Source organism: Rutilus rutilus (genome assembly GCF_951802725.1).
Source record: "Rutilus rutilus genome assembly, chromosome: 24".
NCBI lineage: Eukaryota > Metazoa > Chordata > Actinopteri > Cypriniformes > Leuciscidae > Rutilus > Rutilus rutilus.
Genome location: NC_140228.1, coordinates 21,512,321 through 21,536,831, shown reverse-complemented (window position 1 = coordinate 21,536,831; position 24,511 = coordinate 21,512,321). Strand labels below are relative to the sequence as shown.

Genomic DNA, 24,511 nt, shown 5'->3' with positions numbered 1-24,511 from the left:
TGGCAGTGTGTGTACACAACCACCCTCTAATGGTAAAAAAAAACATTTTTTAATCCATATAAATCATAGCAGTGCCTCAGAATAGGCCTTTTGCAGTTTCTATGCAATGTGACATCACATTGCACACGCCTCGCCCACCACTGCTGATGGACTCTTTTGTTGTTTGATTCATATTAACAGCATATATAGCTGTAGGTACTGGATATTACGCTGCTTTCACTTTAATACGCAGATCTAATATACATGCGATTTCTTTACCTGCTGTTTATATTCATAGACATAACTGACTGTGTTTATGTGAACTTTTTTTTTTTTACATAACCTTGAGAGTATTTGACAGTTTAAGCACAGTAAGATGTGAAAGAGAACTTAGTTTAATACTCACGGGACGCTCCGTCTGACATTCAGCTTTCTGTACGTGTGCTTAAGATGTGTGCACTCAGAAAACCATACATCTGGGGCCGTATTTACAAAACATCTTATGGCTAAAAGTAGCTCCTAACTTGCCGATTTAGGAGAAACTCTTAAAAATAATGGGTGTGTCAGTCCTAATTTTAGGACTCCTAAATTTTTTCTCTAAGAGTATTTTGCAAAGCATTTTAGCGCTTTTAAGAGGACTCTTAAGTCACTAAGACAAAATCACAAACAATCCTAATGTCTGTTGCTGGCAATATGCACAAAGACACTGTACACCATTGAGGCAATAGTGATAGAGCCTTGGGTGCTGAACCTTTTCTTCATAAATGCAATAAATATTTTGATTTATAGATTTTAAAATAAAGTTCTCCCCCGTATCCCCAGCCGAGAGTGAGGAACGGGGTGGCTTAGGGATGCAGAAAACTGTAGAGGTAACTAGGTGAGTAAGCTCTTGGCTCTGTGTATATACCTCCTCTCGAGCTGATTAGATAGACTGTTTGAACGTGCTCCTCCCGAACTTTGTTTATAAAACATAATTTGTTATTTGAATCCTGCAATCTCTTGAGATGCAGACATGTAAGTGACTGACAATTAGCTGAACATATACTCATTTAATTGGTGACACTTAAGCCCTATTCGCACTGGATTAGTATTACCTGGTGACCTCTAGTCATTTGTAATAATTGCGGAGGTTGTCTGTGATCTTAATCCCGTGTGAATCGGCCATGTCTGTAATTTGTAAAGTAAAAATTTCCCCGCAAATGACCTACCATATTTCGCCCGAACACAGAGGTCCATAATAATAGTCATAAGGACACCTGAAACTTATATTACATCTTTTAAAAAGGGGCATAATAGGTCCCTTTTAATGTTGTTTGAGGTATGCCTTAAATAGTATTCAAGCACATCTGTACATATTTATATATATATATATAGTGCTTTTTAGCGCAATTTTCCACCGGACAAAATTGTTAGCGCAATTTTCCACCGGACAAAATTGCGATTGTTAACTCATGATTTCTGTTCTGTCTGTGCGCACCAATCTTGCACTTCTATCTACTCCTCAACCAGACCACATAGAGACTTCGGGTTTTCGGCATTATGTTAAGGAAGGTCTAATCTCGGGAACGCACAAAAAAAATCCAGGAAAAGATTTTGGATTTCCTGGAAATTCCAGAAAAAAATCAGTTTTTTGCAAATTTCTCGGCAACCATAATAGCTATCGAGTTGAAACAAATTGCAATCGATAGCTTCTAAAATTTACAATAATATTAGAAAAAAAAGAATTGATCAAAAATCTTTCCTTTATGCTTCAAAAATTAATTAAAACTTTATATGAAGGGAAATAAGAAAAATATTGCCTTTTCACCTATAAAACGCTCTCGGTTACTAACGTAACCTCGGTTCTCTCTAGATGAGGGAACGAGTGTTGCGTAAGCTAGCTTACGCTACGGGAAAAACCCTTTTCTCGAGAATACTGAAGCCAAAAAATTATCCTTGATTTTTGCATTCATTTAAAACGCATTGCTGCATAAGCAGACCTAGGCGAGGCAGCTCGCGCGCCTATTGGTTGCTCTGCAGCAACTGCTGCAACCTATCCAGGGTCTGCCCGTGACGAAGCACCAATGAGGGCGCGGGCGCCCGTGCACGTCACGTCGCGCCAGAGTGGGCGTGGCTATAGACTATAAAGGCAGAGACCAGAGGTTGTTCTTTGGTTTTTCGATCTGAAGCGAACCAGAAGTAGCACAAGCACGGCAGGGTTACGCAACACTCGTTCCCTCATCTAGAGAGAACCGAGGTTACGTTAGTAACCGAGAGCGTTCTCTTACGAGAGTACTCTCGTGTTGCGTAAGCTAGCTTACGCTACGGGAACCCAATGTAAAACGCCGTGCGTGCTAGAGGATCCACATATATGTTCCCAAGGGCGCGTGCCCGGGGACACACATAATAGTGGTAATATCTGGGCCAACTGGGGGGTGGGCCCAGGCAAAATAACCATTCTAGTGTGGGGAATGGGTGCTGTAAAAAATAAAATCGTAAAAAAACAGTCATTGACTGTCAGCTACGGCTGCCAAACAAAAACCGTAAAAATAAAGTAAAATATCCTAATTTAAATTAAGTGCAAAAAACTTTTACAGAAATTTTCCTTAAATGTTTTACGGAAAAACTGTGTTTTTTTACAGCTATTTCCTGAATTATTACGATCAAACACCTTCATTGTAAAAAAATCCCATAAAAAAACAGTCAAATGACTGTCAGCAATGGCTACCATACAAAAACCGTAAAATTAATGTAAAATATCCTAATTTAAATAAGTGGAAAATACTTTTACAGAAATCTTCATTAATCTTTTTTAACAGAAACACACAGTTAAAACACAGTTAATTCACATTTTTTCTGATTTTTTACTGAAAAACATGCAGTTAATTATATGCATGATTTGCTGTGACTATACGTCACTGCATCAGCAACTACACAGTTACTGTCTGTTAATTAAAGCAACATGCAGCATATCATCAATGTTTCTCTGCTCATCCTGAACTGAAGCTCAGGCTCTACTCTTCAACACAATGGTGACACACGAAACACACCATACAGAAACACTTTAAACCCCATCAGAACATTAAACACTATCAGGATCTCAGCATCTTCACTTATTACAATCCAGACTTTATTTCTTTCATACTAACATTCTTATTGAGAATTAACAGAGGTTTAGAAGTTGAAGTTTTATTGAAAAGAATAAAGTTTGATGTCACCATGATGGAGATCAGTGTTTGCTTTAGTTGGGCTCTTGACCTTTTAGTGTTTAACTTAAAATTTTCTCTGGCTGCTTTAACTGTGTGTCTTTGATGCATATTTGTTATGGTAGGAATCCAAGAGAAACTCAGATCAGATGATGTTGGTCTCTTTTTAGTGACAATAGTCGTCATGTAGTGTCCTGCTTCATTGATTCCACCTGAAGTGTAATATCTGATAAAGTAATTAAATATTAGTTGGTAATTTTTGCATGATAAAACTGCTATATAAGATCCTGCAGTGCTGTGATACTCAGATTTTATGATGTCATTATACAGAAAATGTTTTGACAGGATTGTATAGACTCACTCAGACATCAATAATCAGCGTATGAATCACAACAATGGTGACAACGAAAAAAAATCTGAACTATAAAGTCACAAAAAGGCTTTGTTGGTTGTCACCATTGTTGAGATTCATATGTTGATTCTTGATGTCTCGACAAAAAAAAAAAAAAAAAATTAACCAGCTCAAAACTTTTCCCATATAATACATATCTTTTTAAATTTCAGATTATTACAATTGTTGCCAAGGATCATGTGAGAAATTATGACATTATAGACTTTGTATAAAGCTAAATTCAATCTACATATTATGTAATCTAAACTAATATATTCAAAGATTTGGCTGTCATATCAGTGAATCAGATCATCACGATGACTGTAACATCACTTATGAATGATCAAGATCATCTGATATTTCTCCTGCATTTATTGCTATAACAAATGTGTATTAAATACACAGTTAAAGCAGCCAGAGAAAACTAATGTTAAAAACTCACGGGTCATGAGCCCAACTAAAGCAGACACTGATCTCAATCATGGTGATATCAAATTTATTTTAAAGCTGTCAGCTGCGGCTGTCAAACAAAAACCGTAAAAATAAAGTAAAATATCCTATTTTAGAAGTGCAAAAAACTTTTACAGAAATTTTCCTTAAATGTTTTACAGAAAAACACATTTTACAGCTATTTCCTGAATTATTACGATTTTAAAAAATTATATGCATGTGAGAAATTATGACATTATAGCCTTTGTATAAAGCTAAATTCCATCTACATGTAATCTAAGCTAATATATTCATATTTTTGACTGTCATATCAGAGAATCAAGCCATCATATGATGACATCATCAAAGAACGACCAAAATCATCTGAAATTTTCTCAAGCATTTATTGCAATAAAAAATGTGCATGAAATACACAGTTAAAGCAGCCAAAGAAAAACGTAAGTTAAAAATTGAAGTCATGAGCCCAACTAAAGCAGACACTAATCTCAATCATGGTGACATCAAATTTATTTTAAAGTTTTTTACAATTTATTTAAATTAGCATATTTTACTTTAATTTTAGGGTTTTTGTTTGGCAGCCGCAGCTGCCAGTCATTTGACCCTTTTTTTACGATTTTTTTACAATGAAGGTATTTGATGATAATAATGCAGGAAATACCTGTGAAATAACAGTGTTTTTTCGGTTTATTTAAATTACCATATTTGACTTTAATTTTAAGGTTTTTGTTTGGCAGCCGCAGCTGCCAGTCATTTGACCCTTTTTTTACGATTTTTTTTACAATGAAGGTTTTTGATCGTGATTATTCAGGAAATACCTGTAAAATAACAGTGTTTTTCAGTTTATTTAATTTAGGATGTTTTACAGTTTTTTGGGGAGCTGACAGTCATTTGACCATTTTATCATTTAACTGTTTTCTTTCTGTTAAATTACAGATTATATTTGTAATTTTACATACATTTTATGTAATTTAAGAAAACAGAAAAAATACTGTATGAAAAATACAACAAATGTTCTGTATACAAAGTGTGAATTACTGTAATTTGTCATTAATGTCACAATACCTAAAATAACAGCTGAATTTAAATTTTACAGATATTTTTTGTAATTTTACAGTGTTTTGAGTACAATTTAAAATGAAAGAAAATGATCGTAAAAAAATCACAGTTATTTTCTGTAAAATTAGGATTTTTTTTTACAGTGTAGAACAGCCAAGATAGACATATATGGGCTGGATCTAGTAATGATAAATAGCTGCATGTCAGACACCTGAGCCGAAGGGACAGATGTGAGTGTATAATCACAGTCAGGGAAGTGTGATCTGTCGATCTAGTTTCCGTGTGACAGTACATACTTGATAACAGTCTGCGTTGAATGGGTTCGAACGCACAGAACATGTTATGTTAGACTGACAGCAGTTTAGCCTGTAAGGCTAAGGAACCTCCAGGTTATAAAACCTTATAAATGTAGACGGGGAGGCCCAGCCTGCCGCCATACAAATATCATGGAGTGAGACCCCGCAGGACCATGCCCACGAGGAGGCCACGCCCCTGGTGGAGTGCGCTCTGATGCCCAGAGGGCATTGAAGGTCCTTAGACCTATAAGCTAGAGCAATAGCATCAACTATCCACCTGGATAGGCTCTGTTTCGACGTGGCTAGCCCTTTAGTACGGCCACCAAACGAAACGAAGAGCTGTTCTGACTGTCTGAAAACAGCAGACCGTTCAACATATATTCTCAGTGCCCTAACGGGGCAGAGAAAATTCACATCGCCCTCACCTTCAGATCTTGGAAGAGCTGACAGTGAGATGACCTGTGATCTGAACGGAGTGGAAAGCACTTTGGGGACATAACCGTGTCTTGGTTTAAGGATGACTTTGGAGTCATTAGGCCCAAACTCAATACACGTAGCACTCACGGAGAGCGCGTGTAGGTCACCCACCCGCTTAACTGAGGCGAGAGCCAAAAGGAAAGCGGTCTTAAGGGAAAGATAGCACAGATCCACAGACTGAAGGGGCTCAAAGGGCTCGCCCTTCATGGCATCCAGGACAGTGGAGAGGTCCCAGGCTGGGACCGGAGGAGGCCGGGGAGGATTTAGCCTCCTAGCTCCTCTCAGGAACTTGACAATCAGGTCGTTCCTTCCCAGTGACCGGCCATGCAAAGGTTTCGTAAACGCAGCTATGGCCGCCACATATACCTTGAGCGTGGACGGGGACCTGCCCTCGTCCAACAGCCCTTGTAGAAAGGAGAGGATCTCCGTAACGCTACAGCGTTGTGGATCCGCGCTTCGGGCCGAGCACCAGCCGGAAAACACTGACCATTTAGAGGTGTAGAGCCTTCTCGTAGAGGGTGCTCTAGCCTGAGTGATAGTGTTTAACACTGCCGCTGGGAGATCAGCGGGTACCCGTTGATGGCCCATACATGCAGGGCCCACAGGTCGGGGCGTGGGTGCCAAATCGCGCCTCTGGCCTGGGAGAGGAGATCTTTCCTCACCGGAATCGGCCACGGGGTCTTGCTCGTCAGTTGCATCAGTTCTGGAAACCAAACTTGGTTCTTCCAGAACGGTGCCACAAGGAGCACAGAGCATTTGCTCTCCCTGACACGCTTGATTACCTGTGGTAACAGCGCGATCGGGGGAAACGCATAGAGCGGGCGGCTGGGCCAGTCGTGGGCCAGCGCGTCCCTGTGTTTCGTGAAGAATATTGGGCAGTGCGCGTTCTCTGACGTCGCAAAGAGGTCGACCTCCGCTCTGCCGAAAGTGTCCCATATTAACTGGACTACCTGAGAGTGCAGGGACCATTCCCCGGGGGGAACATTGTCTCTGGACAGCATGTCCGGGCCCAGATTTTGGCAACCCGGAACATGTGATGCTCTCAACGAGCGCAGGTTGTGCTGGGCCCATACAAGAAGGCGTTCTGCCAGCTTGTGGAGGCTCCAAGACCTGAGACCGCCCTGACGGTTTATGTAAGACACCACAGCCATGTTGTCCGTACGGACTAGGACATTGTGGTCCTTTAGAAAAGGGAGAAAATATCTCAAGGCATTCTCGACCGCTTTCATCTCCAGACAGTTTATGTGTAGGCGCCTTTCTGTGGCTGCCCACAGGCCAAACACCGGCCTGCCCTCGTAGAGGGCGCCCCAACCTGAGTTGGAGGCGTCTGTCGAGATTACTTTCCGTCTCGAGGCCATGCCCAGATGCACTCCTGACTGATACCAGTCTGTCACCATCCAGGGATTCAGTGCTGTGACACAGTTCTGAGTCACCCTGAGGCGAACACGGCCGGAGGTCCATGCTCGGAGCGGGACCCGCGTTTTCAGCCAGTGCTGCAGAGGGCGCATGAAAAGCAAGCCCAGTCGAAGCACTGCCGAGGCCGAAGCTATGAGACCCAGCATCCTCTGAAAATGCTTGAGAGGGAAAATGCTGCCGACTTTGAAAAGCGCTGCCGAGCGCTGAATTTGCAGTGCGCGCTGTGACGTCAGCCGTGCTGTCATTGACACAGAGTCTAAGTCTGTCCCCAGAAAGGAAATTTTCTGGCTGGGAGACAGCGAACTCTTGGCCCAGTTGATTTGGAGACCCAGAACCCGTAAATGGTGGAGTAATAGAGCTCTGTGAACTATCAGCTCTGCCTCTGACTGCGCTAGAATAAGCCAGTCGTCCAAATAGTTCAGTATTTGCATCCCCCGCTGTCTCAGGGGAGCGAGTGCTGTATCCATGCACTTCGTGAATGTACGAGGTGCCAAAGATAGACCGAATGGCAGGACGGTGTACTGATAACTCTGACCCTCGAAGGCGAATCGCAAGAAAGGCCTGTGATGGGGTGCTATTTGAATCTGAAAGTATGCATCTTTCAGATCCACTGAGATAAACCAGTCTCCCGGGCGAATCTGCGCGATAATTTGTCTGGTCGTGAGCATTCTGAACGATCTCTGCATGAGGGCTTTGTTCAGCCGCCTGAGATCTAGGATGGGTCTGAGACCACCATCCTTCTTTGGGACGAGGAAATCTCTGCTGTAGAAACCTGACTCGCTCAGTGTCTGAGGGACAGTTTCTATAGCTCCTTTTTCCAGCAGTTTCGCAATCTCGGTGCGAAGCAGGTGTGCTGCTTCGTCTCTCACCGTGCTTTCGACCCTGGCTCGAAAGCGAGGGGGTCTGCGGGCGAACTGCAGTGAATAACCTCGTCTTATTGTGTTCAAAACCCAATCTGACACGCCCGGGATCATTTCCCATGCTTTCATGTGAAAAGCTAAGGGGAGAATGGCGAGCGGGCTGTTGTCGCTGTGTGTGTGTGGCGCATATATCACAGCGCTTGAAAGTGAGCGCGCGCTCATGGAGGAGCGCGCGCTCTGCACACATATAACACGTGTTCGTGTTTATTGGGGGGTTGTCTGCACATAGAACGCATATAGTGCTTTTTGACGGGGACTCTGAGAGAGTGTGTGTCACAGAGCGACCCGTGTTTGTGAGTAGGGGTGGGCGCTGCACAGCGGGCACCTTTTCTACTTTTAAAACACACGCGGCATGCGCCGGGTTTATTGATGTGGGCCGTGAGTGAGTGTGTGTCACTGAACTGGCCGTGCTTATGTGTAGGAGTGAACACTGGGGAGTGGGCACAGAACCTACGTTTATAACACCATCGGCGTGAGCCGGACAAACAGACAAAATGCTCTTTTTGAGATTTATTTGGGCGGCCGTAAAAACGGCCTTTGGATACAGGCGAGCGTGTTGTACAACGGGCTCGTTGACTGTGAAATACACATCTCCAGTCGCCTCTGCTGAGGGAACTGAGAGAGCGAAGCGCGCTGCTTTTGATGGCGGTCCGGCCGCGGCGAGACTCGACCATCTTCGTTTTCCTAGCGTGGCTAGGAGGACTTTGAGGGCTCAGACTTCAGCACTATCTTGGACCGGGGTCCCCGGGGGGGAGGCGGCCTCTGGCGGCTCGAAGAGCGTGAGCGCTGCTGAGAGTCTCTCGGTTGGCGGCGCTGTGAAGCAGGCGTCGGGGGCGGCTGTGGCGCTGATCTCCGGCTGGGCGGCTGCTTTTGGCGGCCCGTCGCAGAGCTAGAGTGCTTCGGCAGGAAGTGCCGCATAGCCTGTGAGGTTTTCAGGACCTCCGAATACCTCTCCGTAAACCCCTTAACTGCCGGGCCAAAGAGACCTGATGGCGACACAGGCGCGTCGAGGAATGTGGCTCTGTCGGACTCCTTCATGTCGGACAAGGTTAACCACAAGTGTCTCTCGGTGACCGTGAGAGACGCCATGTTTCTACCGATGGCCTGAGCAGCGGACTTGGTGGCTCGTAGCGCTAAGTCCGTCGCGCTTCTTAAGTCCGTGAAGTTCTCCGGGTTCGGGCCAGCCTCATCCATAGCACGGAGAAGGTTGGCCTGATACACCTGGAGCACGGCCATAGAGTGAAGCGCTGATGCAGCTTGACCGGCGGCAGCGTAAGCACGACCGATCAGAGCCGAGGTAGTCCTGCAGGCTTTAGAAGGCAGCGAGGGCTTAGACTGCCATCCGGCGGAAGGCGGGCAGAGGTGCGTGGCTACCGGATCCTCGACCGGAGGGATACAAAGGTAGCCCTTGTCTTTCGCGCCGTCAACGTGAGAGAGCGTCGAAGAGACATTAGAGCGCAACCTGGCAGAAAATGGCGCCTTCCAGCTTTTAGTCAGCTCCTCGTGCAGTTCCGGCAGGAAGGGGGCAGGCCTCGTGTGAGGCGTCGAGCGGCGACCGGGCAGAAAGCAGCCGTCCAGCCTGCTGGGCGCGGGTTCCTCGGGCAGCGACCAATCGAGGCCGAGGTCCTCCACGGCCTTGGTGAGCAGGCGGAGAAGTTCGGCGTCAAAAGTAGACCGCACGCCGCTCAACTCTTGAAGGGAAGGGGCGGGGTCCGGAATGGAGCCCGACCAGCCTTCGCATTCAGAGGCCAGAAGAGAGCAGCTGTCCTCTTCTGCGTTATCTCCCCCGGACTCGATATGCGCGGCGGGGGGCTGGCCGGCCGCGATAGAGGTGGGAGATGCAGAGAGCGATGCACACGGGGAGAGATCCGGCATGCAAACGCTCGTAGCAGATGCCTCCGGTGCTCTCTGTGAACGGCGCTTTTTACGGCGCGGCCCAGCAGAGAGAGGCGGAGGGGCGGAGTCCACGTTGAAGGATGCTAGACGAGCCCGCAGGGTCGTCATAGACATCTCCTCGCATTCCGGGCAGCCGCCCAGGGAAAGCACGTGGTCCGCGTGAGAAAATCCCAGGCAGGAAACACACAAGATGTGACGGTCCCCGTCGCTGAGAGGGGCTCGGCAGGAGCCGCATTTCTTGAAAAGAGGCATTTGGAACAACGCCTCGCTCTTTTAGAAAGCGTGTATAACGTAACACGCGAGCAGAGAGTAAGGATACTGGCGCCGGATAGCGCAGCAGGAACGGCGGTGAAGCGGTGAGAGATGGCCGGCTGAAGCTCGTCCCGCTGAAAGGCTCTTCGACGGCGCAGGCTTCTCTGGAGAACAGCGAGGTGAGAGTCCACTTCGCTGAAGAGTAGAAAAATCAAAGAACAACCTCTGGTCTCTGCCTTTATAGCCTATAGCCACGCCCACTCTGGCGCGACGTGACGTGCACGGGCGCCCGCGCCCTCATTGGTGCTTCGTCACGGGCAGACCCTGGATAGGTTGCAGCAGTTGCTGCAGAGCAACCAATAGGCGCGCGAGCTGCCTCGCCTAGGTCTGCTTATGCAGCAATGCGTTTTAAATGAATGCAAAAATCAAGAATAATTTTTTGGCTTCAGTATTCTCGAGAAAAGGGTTTTTCCCGTAGCGTAAGCTAGCTTACGCAACACGAGAGTACTCTCGTAAGAAAACTATTGTTCCACAGAAATACGTAAGGAAGGTATTCACAAGAGTCATGAGCACAATTAATTCCACTGAATTACGGCAAGAAATCAATGAAGGTATCGATCAAGATTTGGAGAAGGAGCAAGAATATATGAGAAAACGACAAGAGGTTGTTGCAAAATAAATGGAAGAACGTTCAGCAAAGCGACAAAAGATGGCGACATCCACACCAACGGCTTCCTCATCAGGCGTATCTGATTTCTACAATGACTCGTGGCTTTCAGAGGATGTTTTGGCAAATATCTCGAAAGCAGAAGAAGAGTTTACAAAGTCACAAGCCAATAGTCAAGCAGAAAAGAAGGAAGAATCTGAAGAGGACAAAACACAAAAGGAAGCTGATACAGAGAAAATCGAGGATATTGAGTGAACACAAGATGTCAAAAATAATGAGCTAATAAAAAAAATGATGTTCAACTAGTCAAGTGATTGTGCCTTTTTTATTATCCATTGCTGATTTGATTTCAGAAAGTTCTTTTGAATTTCAAGAGAAAGTTATATTCTCGAGCAACTTATTTTCTCTTTCATTTACTATCTCTTAGTGTTGTGATCCCATGACGTGAGAAAATTGCGCTAAAACACTCACTGAGTTTTTATTACTTGTTTCTTACTCACCCTGATATCTGCTTCACCAGCTTCATGCAATCCCTGACACTGAAGACGGTAACCTGCAGACCAGACTGCTGATATCAGCTACCAAACACATGAAACACAGTGTTAGGAAGGAACAGCTTAAAGGACACTGGACACCAGCAGATGGGCAACTGTATTGCTGCTGTACATGTAAACATACTGTACACTCACTTACCTCAACCAGCATGTAGAATGACAACACAGTAATAGAGAAGTTGTACAGCAGTAAAACATTTTTCAGTGAGTATGCTGGTCTGTTTTTCATGTATTTTGTTCCCAGGTAGATTGTTAGGAGGTAGGTAATGGTGAGTAAGAACGTTGGTGTGTAGGAATCCAGCAGGAGCCATCCTCTCACGCGAGTATCTGACATCAAACACACACGTCACATACTGTATACTGCAACTGGATGACTGGTTAAGGTAAATGTCAAACATCTTTTTAAAATATATATTAGAGAACATACTTCAAATTCTTGTAACAACTTTGGCTTAACCTTGTTTTACATTTTTACTATTTACCATTTTTAAATCAAAAGTAAGCTTGAGGTAAAAAAACAAAAACAAAAAAAAACATTGAACTGAAGGTCCGTGATGTAATTTGGCAGAGGGTGGACCAAATACAGATATAAAATCTAGGTAATTTTGAGATTTCTTCAAAATATATATATAATTACTAGCATCTGGAGACATACATTTCATTTTTATAATAATCTGTACAATTAACATTTTTAAATCATAACTTCACACCCCATAGAAAATAAATTATTTTTAATTGTTGTTTTTTAGATGATCACATTCCAGTAGCCTACTTGTGTCATACTGGCATTTATTTTGAGTGACTCTTTATTTGTCCATTGTACTATGGCAGTGTATAAATGAACAATAATCACTGCCTTCTCTAATGTAGCAAAATCAAAAACTTGTATTTTTTTTTGTTTATATTCCTCTTTATTTGGTGTGCCATTTACTTAAAAACAGCAGTGGTTCTTAACCTTTTTGACTTCAATTCAGTTGCACAAAACACAAAACACAGATTCAGATTGCTCCACGAATGCAAATTTGTACAGACAGACTACAAAGAAAGATACCCTTTAAAAGGATACAAACAGTGGTTTAGGGGAGACATTCAATTAAGAAATATCTTGATTTAGTTGTTTTAGCTTATTTTAAAGATGGTTTTGTCTTATTTTAAATCATTTTAAGTAATCTTTGAGGCCACCGAAGAAGTAACCCCTTTGGAGTAGATTTGCAGTAACTATTATGCATCTCATGTTTTTAAGAGCAAAACTACTCCTGTGTGATTATCCCCTTTCGCCTGCCACTAAGAAGTAAAAAGTTATAAAATAGTAAATAGTAAAATAGTAAAATTGGACAGATAGTGAAACTTAAGCGCTTCTCATCATTCAGGTGGATGAAGAAAATGGCTCAGCGTTTATTGTAGAAGTTGATTTCAGGTGAATCACTGGTATTACTCTTGATTGGTTTAGATTGTATTTATCGGGTCAGACTCAGTTTGTCCAATTTAAAAATTTCAAATCACGTCTCAGAGTCACTAGTAGAGTACATCCCCTCTTATGCTAATGACACGCAGCTCTTTATGGTTTTAAAGTCTTTAAAGGTATAAGTACCAAAAACCATCTCAGTATATTTTTACAGCTCCTTTCTCCGGAGCTCTGCCAAGAACAGGTCGATTTTGGCCTGTCTACTTAATATTCATGAGCCTCTCTTCCGATTGGCCTGTTGTTTTCTGAGAGACGCAATGCCAGGCCATCCACAGGTAACTAGGGTCATGTATGCTGTAGCCTGCTGTGGCTTGGTGATGCTCACAAGTAAGGTAAATAAAACACCTGTAATTATGGTGCTAAATTATTTGTTATTACGTTATTATTATGTGTTCACGGGCAGTATAAAATGCATGGACGCGACAATTGCGTCAGAATCTCTTTCTTCACGCTAAGAAGTCATCGTGGAAGTTGCACATAGAGGACTAATCATCTTTTTCTTCTCTGCATCCGATGGCTGCTACATGCCAGATAGGCTGGGGAGCAGTGTGCTTCGTCGTGCCTGCCTCAGGCCTGTGGTCGGAGTCACAGAGAGAGTGGCGCATAAACCGTTTGGAATTAAAGGCGGTGGCCTTAGCCCTGGAAGCCTTTCGATCAAAATTGGAGCAGCAACATGTACTGATTCGAAATGACAACACGTCTGTGGTCTTGTACATAAATTGCCAGGGTGGCGTACGCTCCAGAGCTTTGTTCAAACAGGCAGCGAGTCTCCTGTTGTGGGCGGACCGACTCTTTCTCTCCATAAGAGCGGCGCACATCCCCGGTCTCCTGAACTGTGGAGCGGACATGCTTTCGAGGAACAATACAATAATTCCTCAAGGAGAGTGGAGGCTTCACCCCGGATCGGCCCAAATGATTTGGGATCAATTCGGAAGGGCAGAAGTGGATCTGTTTGCCACAGACGAGAACACGCACTGTTAGACGCTCTTCTTGCTATCTCACTCCCCGCTGACGGGAGATGCTCTGACATTGCGTTGGCCGGAAGCCAGGCTTTACGCATTCCCTCCGGTGAAGATTCTGCCTATGGTGTCTACCAGGCGCCTCTACGCTCTGAAATGGGGAGTTTTTACAAAATGGTGCCAGGACATCGATATTGGCCCGGGGATCTGTTCCGTGAACAGAATGGATAGCGGGAGTTTGCCATCCACACTGAAGGTGTATGTGGCTGCTACTGCTGCTTTTCGTTCCCCGGTTGACAGGCAATCGATCGGTAAGTACACTCTGGTGATCAGATTTCTCATTATCAGCGCTTTGAGAAGCCACTTTTAAAGGCGCTTTATAAAATAAAGCTTATTATTATTATTATTATTATTATTCTCAGGGGAGCGAGGAGATAGTGTCCTTCACGGCCGCCCTCCGTGCCGCTGTGGGATCTAGCTTGAGTTTTGAGGGCTCTATCTCTACCACCGTTCGAGCCCCTAGCTTCGATTGCGGTTAACCCCCTGGGGTCGGCGGTCGCGCCGGCGAGACCAGCTCGCTTTTTTTCTTATCAGTGCAAAAGAGACTCAAAATGCTCTGTTGATTTCATTCAAAACTGTTAAGGGCCCTATTTTAACGATCTAAGCACGTGGTCTAAAGCGCAGGGCGCAAGTTCACTTAGGGTGTGTCCGAATCCACTTTTGCTAGTTTAACGACGGGAGAAAAATGGTCGGCGGGCCATACGCATGGTCGAAAAGGGTTGTCCCTATTCTTTTAATGAGTAATGGGTGTGTTTTGTGATTTACGAGTTAAACTAATCAGAGTCTCTTCTCCAATTTCCTTTAAATGCCAGTTGCGCTCGTGCCATGGCAGATTCGCTATTTACATGACGGAACTGCTCGAGCACGAAGTAAAAGTGCGCAAGCAGACCATCTACGGGACAAGCCGGATTTCACCATATCTTTATGTACATGCAGTAATAATCTTTTACATTGTAATCCTTTTATTTTAAATATTTGGCATGTTTGTGTGCTGCTGTGCGTCCCTGTGTGTTTAATAAGCAGAGTGTACGCGCGTTGTGGACCCGCCTATAGGCACATATTACTAACGCACTCATTAAATAAAAAAAAAATTCTATTTCTGTTGCCTCAAAATAGCAACGCGCCAACAATGTGCCAGAACACACCTCGTTTTCAGACCAGCACGCCCATGGGCGCACAAATGGGCGCAAATGCATTTGTTATTTAAACAACGTGGCGCAGGGCGTGAAAATGATAACTGAGTCGGACTGAAACTAGCAAAAAACATTTGCATTGCGCTGGGTGTAAGATAGGGCCCCATATGTATTTGTTTATTTGTTTATTATGTTACTCATAATAAAAACAAAATGTTGTGTTTTTCGTAAAATAAAGAAAATAATCATGTAACGCGACAGAAAATGATCTGTAACTCAGCGAATGCTTGCCACACTGACGTGAAACATATGTCTTTACAAAGCTTGAAGTGTCTCTTTTTAAATTATGTAAATTATATCAAAAACAAATATTCTGTTTAAGTAATCTGTATGAAAGCAACGACATGTACAGTTTCTTCAGCCCGTGCTCATTAGCTCTAATGTGACCACACCCACGCATGCAAGAGCAATTGACATGCAAATCGTCCATTTGAAGGAACACAGACCTGTAAATGCCCTCATCACCTCAAAACAAAGAATCAGAGACTTCAGTAGCCTACTCTGCTTTTCATCGAGTTTGGAAGACACGTTGTGTTTGTTCTGTGCTGTCCTGTTTACCTTGGATTTACCTCAGAAGAATTAGAAGAACGCGATTTGAAAGATTTTTAAGGTTAGACATGTCCACTCATAACAGTAAGCATGTTATTGTTATATATACTTTACATTGTAGCAACTAGTCAAACTGGTGCCAGACAAAAATGTACGTTATGAAATGAGATTGGAGTAAAAACATGAAGCCTAATGCTAAATTTATATATATGTACGACACAAGGATGTTTTTATGTTCGATAATAAAACACAGCATGATATAAAAGTAGGCTAGTATGAGTGTTTACTCTGGTGAATATTATAATGTTTAGACCCGTGTTTACTGTTAAATACTGTGTTTGTGGATATCTGCTCAAACGTAGATACATAATGTGGTAACAATAATGTTCCATATGAGGAGTGGCTCGATCACTTCAGTAAATGTTCTCTGCACGCGCTGTGAGTTTGAGTCACTTGCGCTGTGTGTTTGAAAAGGAAAACGCACCAAACATTAGGCTTCATGTTTTTACTCCAATCTCATTTCATAACGTCATAACGAATGGAAACATTTGAAGTAACATATGATAATCCATATATTTTTCTCTAGTGTAGTGTTACTGAAGTGTTCCTTTTTAACGATTTATAGGCCGCCTGCTATAGGCTATTGTTATTATTATTTTATCCAGCCCTAACACGAATATACCTACAAGGCACAACAAACCTGGTGTTCATTATATTTATATATATGTACAGTCGTGGTCAAAATTGATGGCACCCCTGATAAATATGATAAAAAATGGCTGTAAAAAATAAATCTGCATTGTTTATCCTTTTGATCTTTCATTCAAAAAATTCACAAAAATCTCACCTTTCATTGAAGTAAAAGAATTGAAAGTGGGGGGGAAATCACATTATAAAATAAATGTTTTTCTCCAAAACACGCTGGCCATAATTGTTGGCACCCTGTTATTAAATAATTTTTGCAACCTCCTTTTGCCAAGATAACAGATCTGAGTTTTCGCCTATAATGCCTGATGAGTTTGGAGAACACCTGACAAGAGATCAGCGATCATTCCTTCATACAGAATCTCTCCAGATCCTTCAGATTCCCAGATCCATGTTGGTGCTTCTTCTCTTCAGTTCACTCCACTCATCAGGTCAGGGAACTGTGACGGTCATGGCAGAAGATTCATTTTGTGCTCAGTTAGCCATTTTTGTGTTGATTTTGATGTTTGTTTTGGACCGTTGTCCTGATGGAAGATCCAACCACGGCCCATTATAAGATTTCTAGCAGAGGCCGTCAGGTTCTGATTTTTTATCTGTTGGTATTTGCTAGAATCCATAATACCATGTATCTGAACAAGATGTCCAGGACCTCCAGCAAATAAATAGGTCCACAACATATAAGATCCAGCAGTATATTTAACCGTAGGCATGGGGTACTCTTCATCCCTGTTTGCACCAAACACATCTGGTGGGTTTGCTGCCAAAAAAAACATATTTTTGTTTCATCTGACCATAGAATCCGGTCCCTTTTGAAGATCCAGTCGTGTCTGACCACTGAATATGCTGGAGTTTGTTCTTGGAGGAGCGAGGAGGATTTTTCTTAAAACCCTCCCAAACAACATGTGGGGGTGTAGGGGTTGTTTGATCATTTTTTTTTAGGCTTTCTGACCCCAAGACTCAAGTAATCTCTGCAATTCTCCAGCTGTGATCCTTGGAGAGTCTTTGGCCACTCAAACCATCCTCCTCACTATCCATTAAGACAATATAAACACACATCCTCTTCCTGGCAGATTCGTAACATCTTTAGTTGATTATAACTTCTTAATTATTGCCCTGATGGTCAAAATGGGGATTTTCAATTCTTTCGATATTTTCTTACAGCCACTTTCTATTTTGTGAACAATTTTTTGCTGCACATCAGAACTATATTCTTTGGTTTTACTCATTGTGATGGATGATTAAGGGAATTTGGCCTTTGTGTTTCCTCATATTTAAACTCCTGTGAAACAAGAAGTCATAGCTGGACAATTTCATGTTCCTAGTCACCCTAGTGTGCTAAAAAAGGTAAATATTAATGGGAATATACTTCAGAGATATTTTTCTCATAAAAAATTCTAGGGGTGCCAACAATTATGGCCAGCGTGTTTTGGAGAAAAACATTTATTTCATAATGTGATTTACCCCCCAATTTCAATTCTTTTACTTGATTTTAGGTTAGATTTTTGTGAATTTTTTGAATGAAAGATCAAAAGGATAAACAATGCAGATTTATTTTTTACAGCCATTTTTTGTCATATTTATCAGGGGTGCCATCAATTTTGACCATGACTGTATGTGTGTGTGTGTATATACACTCACCTAAAGGATTATTAGGAACACCTGTTCAATTTCTCATTAATGCAATTATCTAATCAACCAGTCACATGGCAGTTGCTTCAATGCATTTAGGGGTGTGGTCCTGGTCAAGACAATCTCCTGAACTCCAAACTGAATGTCAGAATGGGAAAGAAAGGTGATTTAAGCAATTTTGAGCGTGGCATGGTTGTTGGTGCCAGACGGGCCGGTCTGAGTATTTCACAATCTGCTCAGTTACTGGGATTTTCACGCACAACCATTTCTAGGGTTTACAAAGAATGGTGTGAAAAGGGAAAAACATCCAGTATGCGGCAGTCCTGTGGGCGAAAATGCCTTGTTGATGCTAGAGGTCAGAGGAGAATGGGCCGACTGATTCAAGCTGATAGAAGAGCAACTTTGACTGAAATAACCGCTCGTTACAACCGAGGTATGCAGCAAAGCATTTGTGAAGCCACAACACGCACAACCTTGAGGCGGATGGGCTACAACAGCAGAAGACCCCACCGGGTACCACTCATCTCCACTACAAATAGGAAAAAGAGGCTACAATTTGCACGAGCTCACCAAAATTGGACAGTTGAAGACTGGAAAAATGTTGCCTGGTCTGATGAGTCTCAATTTCTGTTGAGACATTCAGATGGTAGAGTCAGAATTTGGCGTAAACAGAATGAGAACATGGATCCATCATGCCTTGTTACCACTGTGCAGGCTGGTGGTGGTGGTGTAATGGTGTGGGGGATGTTTTCTTGGCACACTTTAGGCCCCTTAGTGCCAATTGGGCATCGTTTAAATGCCACGGCCTACCTGAGCATTGTTTCTGACCATGTCCATCCCTTTATGACCACCATGTACCCATCCTCTGATGGCTACTTCCAGCAGGATAATGCACCATGTCACAAAGCTCGAATCATTTCAAATTGGTTTCTTGAACATGACAATTGAGTTCACTGTACTAAAATGGCCCCCACAGTCACCAGATCTCAACCCAATAGAGCATCTTTGGGATGTGGTGGAACGGGAGCTTCGTGCCCTGGATGTGTATCCCACAAATCTCCATCAACTGCAAGATGCTATCCTATCAATATGGGACAACATTTCTAAAGAATGCTTTCAGCACCTTGTTGAATCAATGCCACATAGAATTAAGGCAGTTCTGAAGGCGAAAGGGGGTCAAACACAGTATTAGTATGGTGTTCCTAATAATACTTTAGGTGAGTGTATATATATATATATATATATATATATATATATATATATGGCATGAGAGCGCCCTCTACGAGGCATGCCTACGTCTTGAAGTGGAACCTGTTCGTTAAGTGGTGGTGTTCTCACCGACAAGCCCGTCGGAGATGTCCGATCAGAGCTGTGCTTTCCTTCCTGCAAGAGGGGTTGGAGCGAAAGCTGTCTCCATCCACCCTGAAAGTGTATGTTGCTGCTACATTGTATGTTGCCGCACATCACGATGTAGTAGATGGTAAGTCTGTGGGAAAGCACGACCTGATCATCAGGTTCCTGAGGGGGGGGAGAAGGTTAAATCCTCCCCGCCCTCACCTTGTACCATCTTGGGACCTCTGGAGGAGGAGCAATAGTGGCGCTTTGGTAGGGATACCAATTCAGCAGTCATTCTGACGTAACATCGAACGTGACTGACTGAAAGGGAACGTCTAGGTTACTATTGTAACCCCCGTTTCCTGAAGGAGGGAATGGAGACGTTACGTCCCATCACCACGATTGCTGTACCACCGCTGAAGGGCTGGGACAACTTGAAGTGCGATTGCAAACTGATTTCTTATACTCGCTTCACTTTCTGCTTCCCGTAGTGACTCTCGTGAAGTGTTTGCCTACTTTATCACAGATGAAGTGAATTAAATACAATATTTGTCAAATACATAAATGTTTCAGATACATTTTCATTCCATACTTTATGTACTGCTTAATACGGACAGCGTCTGTTTGTACAACATTAAAGTTCTACATAAGATGGAACTGTACAAATCTGGTTATTTCGGGAACTTTTGCAACAGTTTTTTTTTTACACTAATGTTTATTTTTTTACACAAAAGGTGGTTTTACGCGATTAATCTGTTTTGCAGTGCCTTGTAAATTGCTGTTCACAGGCTTGCAATGCTTTTGGCCATATTTTGATATAATTATAAGGCAAATTTGTAAGTGTGGAAAAATGGACGTCAGAAGAATACAGATCATATTTATTTTACGTTAGCATGAAGCTGTAGTTTCACAATACATGAATTACACTTACGAATAACAGTAAAATTCTGCAAATATGTTTTTGTATACTTGAAAGGCGATTTGCACCTTTACAAATCTTCTCTTGCACATGCAAATTTAATTTACGCTTGTAATCTTAAGTACACTTTCACAAATCATACCCTGTGCATGTGATTCTTTATGGCATCATTTTACCTTCATATGAATGCTTTTTTATACATTTACAAGTTAAACTATCTAAAATTAACAACACTTATAGCCCTCAGTTTGAGTTGTCATTTCTTGTCCCTTCTCATTATTTCTTTGCTGGTTGTTATACCTGCGTTTTCTATGCTCCTGTGCTTTTGCATGTTTTTGTTTTGTCTATTCGAAATCAACTTTACTGCTGCATATTGATCCTGCCTCAACTATTCTCTTTGCTGCAACCAGCTTTGACATCTTATTTGTTGAGTTAATTTCCATATTTTTAAAGACTTCAAGTTAAGAGCATGACATTATGTTCATTGAGTCCATGTTTCACATAATTGCTGTAAATGACTGACTATTTCAAACAACTAAATCTGTTTTTTGCATATTTTATTTTCCAAATTTACATTTTACGGAAAACTGCCTAATGTCAAATTATCTGATCAGGTTTAGATAACTTCCATAATTTATGCTATTTACTTATCGTATAAATGGATTTTTTAAATATTTTATTATTTTTTGTAAATGCAAAAATATTCCTCCTCAAAAAAAATGCTGCTTACAGTTGTTAATCTGTTAATCAGATAAACAGCCCCCTGCTGAAAAATCTAGCATAAACCAGCATGAATTCCATGTTGGTCTGGGCTGGTTTATGCTGGTTAGAGCTCATATAGTGCTGGTCTAGCTGGTGGACCAGCATAGTCATGCTATTGTCCTACTATTTTTTAGCAGTTTTATTTTGACACAATAGAGCATTAAGATGAAAAGAGTTGTTACTATTGTAAAAGGCAGAACTGAGAGTGAGCTTGGCCTGATGTGTCGTCATCAGAGCTTATTCACTCACTCTGGAAATAATATGCAGAATGAGCCAGCATTAAGCTGTTCCAGTGGTGAGGCTACATTAGGGCCGGGTTGGCACTGGCCCACTTAGATTGACGGCTGGTCCATGCAATCAATTGACTTCGTAATTTAAACGAGACACTAAATATTTTTACACAAATATACACTCCCGAAACTCTGCAGCATGTACGCGGCCGCTGGTCAAGCATGCAAAACCAAAGACTTCTGAACTGATTATATCAAATTCTGAACTGATTATATGTCACATAGAAAGCTTGCAAAGAGCAGTCCCTTTATAATCACTAAAAAGCTGTACTTATCTTAGTTCTGTCATGAAAACTCAAGTGTTTGGAATAGTAATGGATATGACAATGTTTATATGTTTGGTCTTGGTGGAATAGATCTGCTACGCTGCTGCTGCTGTTATTGCTGCTGCTGTTGGTTATTGCTGCTGCTGCAAAACAATACGGGACTTGCTACTGCTAATACATACACAACATGCTGCTACTGCTAATACATACACAACATGCTGCTGTGGGCAACTAAGACATGCTGCTGCTGTACAATATAGCAATTACCCGCAATCTCAAGAAGTTCTGTTATAATCAATGAAGCTGTCTACACTGCACAATGAAAGCAATCAGAGTTTCTAAAAATGCTACTATGAAAAGCTGAAAAAACAGTTTTCAGTAAAATTCAATATGCTATTATTACGGAAAAAAAATATCCTAGACCCACTCTACTCTCAAGCCACTCTAGTTCCACTCTAGTCTCAAGCCCGTTGCCAGGGTAAGACTAAGCCTTGCCCAGCCTTACACATGTTCCTTCTATGATTATTTACCTTAGTTTATTTTTCTTATTCTGTTCATTGGTTATTTTATTTCTAAATGCATTTTGCTGGTTTCATGAGACTGTTGGATGACAATAAATCACATTTAACAAATCTTATTTGTCAAATTATTTGTATTGTATGTATTGTAAAATGATGTAATATGAGAGTAGGCATTAAGGTCCACCCTCTTTCACCAAGGTCTACTCGCTTTCAAATCTCTGGCCTCACCATTGCACTGTTCATCACACCTCTTGTGTTGGTGATTGTTCCACATCTGCAAATCTGGTCTGATTTGAATCAAACCGGTGTAAATAAAGCAAGTTATCAACTAGATACCACTAGATATCACCACTCTACCTCCAGGAGAGATTCCAGGATTAAAGGAGCGAAACGTCAGTGAGAGTTGGTCCCTGGCTGATGGCCCAGCAGCTGACCTATTAGGCACTATAGTGGAGGTGCTGCTGGCAGTATGCATTAGCAGGTTAAAGGGGCTATATGTAAAAGATTTCATTTATTTATCACTTTTTGTATTGCCAATGTGTGAACAGCTTGTAACAAAACTTAACCTAAGTCGGGGAAGGTTTCTTTTTTTTGTCTATGAAACGAAGTGGGGGAAGGTCTTCTTTTTATGTGAAGGATTCAGACCGGTTTCTCTGGGAAAATCCAAAGGATGTGATGGTTATGCACGCTCCCGAGTCATGAAATGCTTATACAATATTCAGGATAATGCTAAAAGAGCTATTCTGTACTGTAATGTCAATGTCATTCATAGAAAAGGGATTAATTCAAACTATTGTCTCACAGCCAGACCTAGTCTGTAGTCTCAAATATACTTTATAATCAAACTATCATGCCAGTGAATCGCAGAGCTGGTGCAAACAAATCTACATCGTTATGATTAGATGCTTTCTTAACTGCCGCTTTCTCCATGCTGTACTTTTGGTTGTTTATTTTGTTGTTAAGAAGAAAGCGTACAGCACATATTTACTCTCAGCAGGGTGGACGGCATCAGGATGCTTGCTGCAAAGGTATTTCCTACTTTAAGCAAAGAATAAAAAGAACTTCAAAATCAACAAAAATCAACAGCCTAAAGAAAACCTACACAAGGAACTTTTGCCTATGGTTTTAAAGGGGTCATATAATGGTACATGCACTTTTACAAGTTGATTGCACTGAAATGTCTGTTGGCAGTGCCTGTACACAACCATCCTATCATGATTAAAATCCATCCAGTGGTTTTGTTTTAATCTCCTTATATGTTTGACCATCTATGAAATCAAGCCGTTCGATATTGTGACGTCATAAGATCGTACGCCCCTCCCGCGATTGTGATTGACAGCCGTGCTTCAACACAAGACCCGCCCTGAGCAAGCTGTGACAGCCGTCGTCATAGTAGTCCGCCATTGTTGATATGCTGGAGTAGAATGGCGTCTACGCGATTGTGGTGTTCTGTTCTTAGATGTAATAAGGAACACAGCAGTCATTTGGATGTTCCTAAATCTGAGCCGTTATAGATGCAGTGGCTGAGTTTTGTTTTTGAAGCGATATGCCCAAAGGATTGACGCGGGGATTCCCTCACGAGGATTCCCCACGATCGTCCATGCTTTCATGTTTACGCGAATCATTTCACACCAGACAGCTTTACAAACGAGAAAAAACGGATCGGTACCAACGTGTTACTGCTGAACCTCCAGAAGATGTGAGTGTAATGTTTTATTAACCTTTATATTAGTATTTATATTAATCTTTGCGAAATTTGCAAACCTTGCTGCAGGCTTCACGATGAATGCATCTAAGGTTTACACTCAGGGTACATTACAGCATGTTTTCTATGTACGACGTTCTCAATATAATTCATAATCCCACGTTTATAATGAACAACGCGTGGTTATTGTGTTACAAACGGTGTACGCACAGAACAGAGGGGCGGGGTGAGCAAAGCTCATTATCATTTAAAGACACATGCACTGAAACGGCGTGCTGAAAACAGAGCTGTTTTAGACCAGGTAAAATTAGTGTTTTCTTACAATACTAATGAGAATTTTTAATTAAAGTATATTACAAACTTTTAATTTAGACCCTAAAGAATCATATTAGCTTGTACAAAAATGGCATTATATGACCCCTTTAATAAAAAATATCACAGCAAAAACAACTAGCCTAACTAATATAAATTTAAGAAATAAAAATCTTGCTCTTGAATGGTTTAAAATCACATTAAAATACACATAAAGTTTTATAACAAGTATACGATTTCAGAATTAGAATTGATTTTCGATTCCCAACCCACAACGGTACCATCATAAAATGTCAGATTAC

General features: G+C 42.1%; 1 protein-coding gene across 1 annotated transcript in view; it reads right to left on the bottom strand.

Annotated features, from left to right (window-relative positions):
* elovl2 (ELOVL fatty acid elongase 2) overlaps positions 1 to 24,511 on the bottom strand; it is a 115,115-nt gene that overhangs the window by 24,004 nt on the left and 66,600 nt on the right. Inside the window, exons 3-4 of the mRNA XM_084399213.1 lie at positions 11,679 to 11,866; positions 11,486 to 11,563 (exon numbers count right to left, since the gene is read on the bottom strand). Coding sequence (XP_084255339.1) covers positions 11,486 to 11,563; positions 11,679 to 11,866 — 266 coding nt within the window. The remainder of the gene's footprint in view (positions 1 to 11,485; positions 11,564 to 11,678; positions 11,867 to 24,511) is intronic.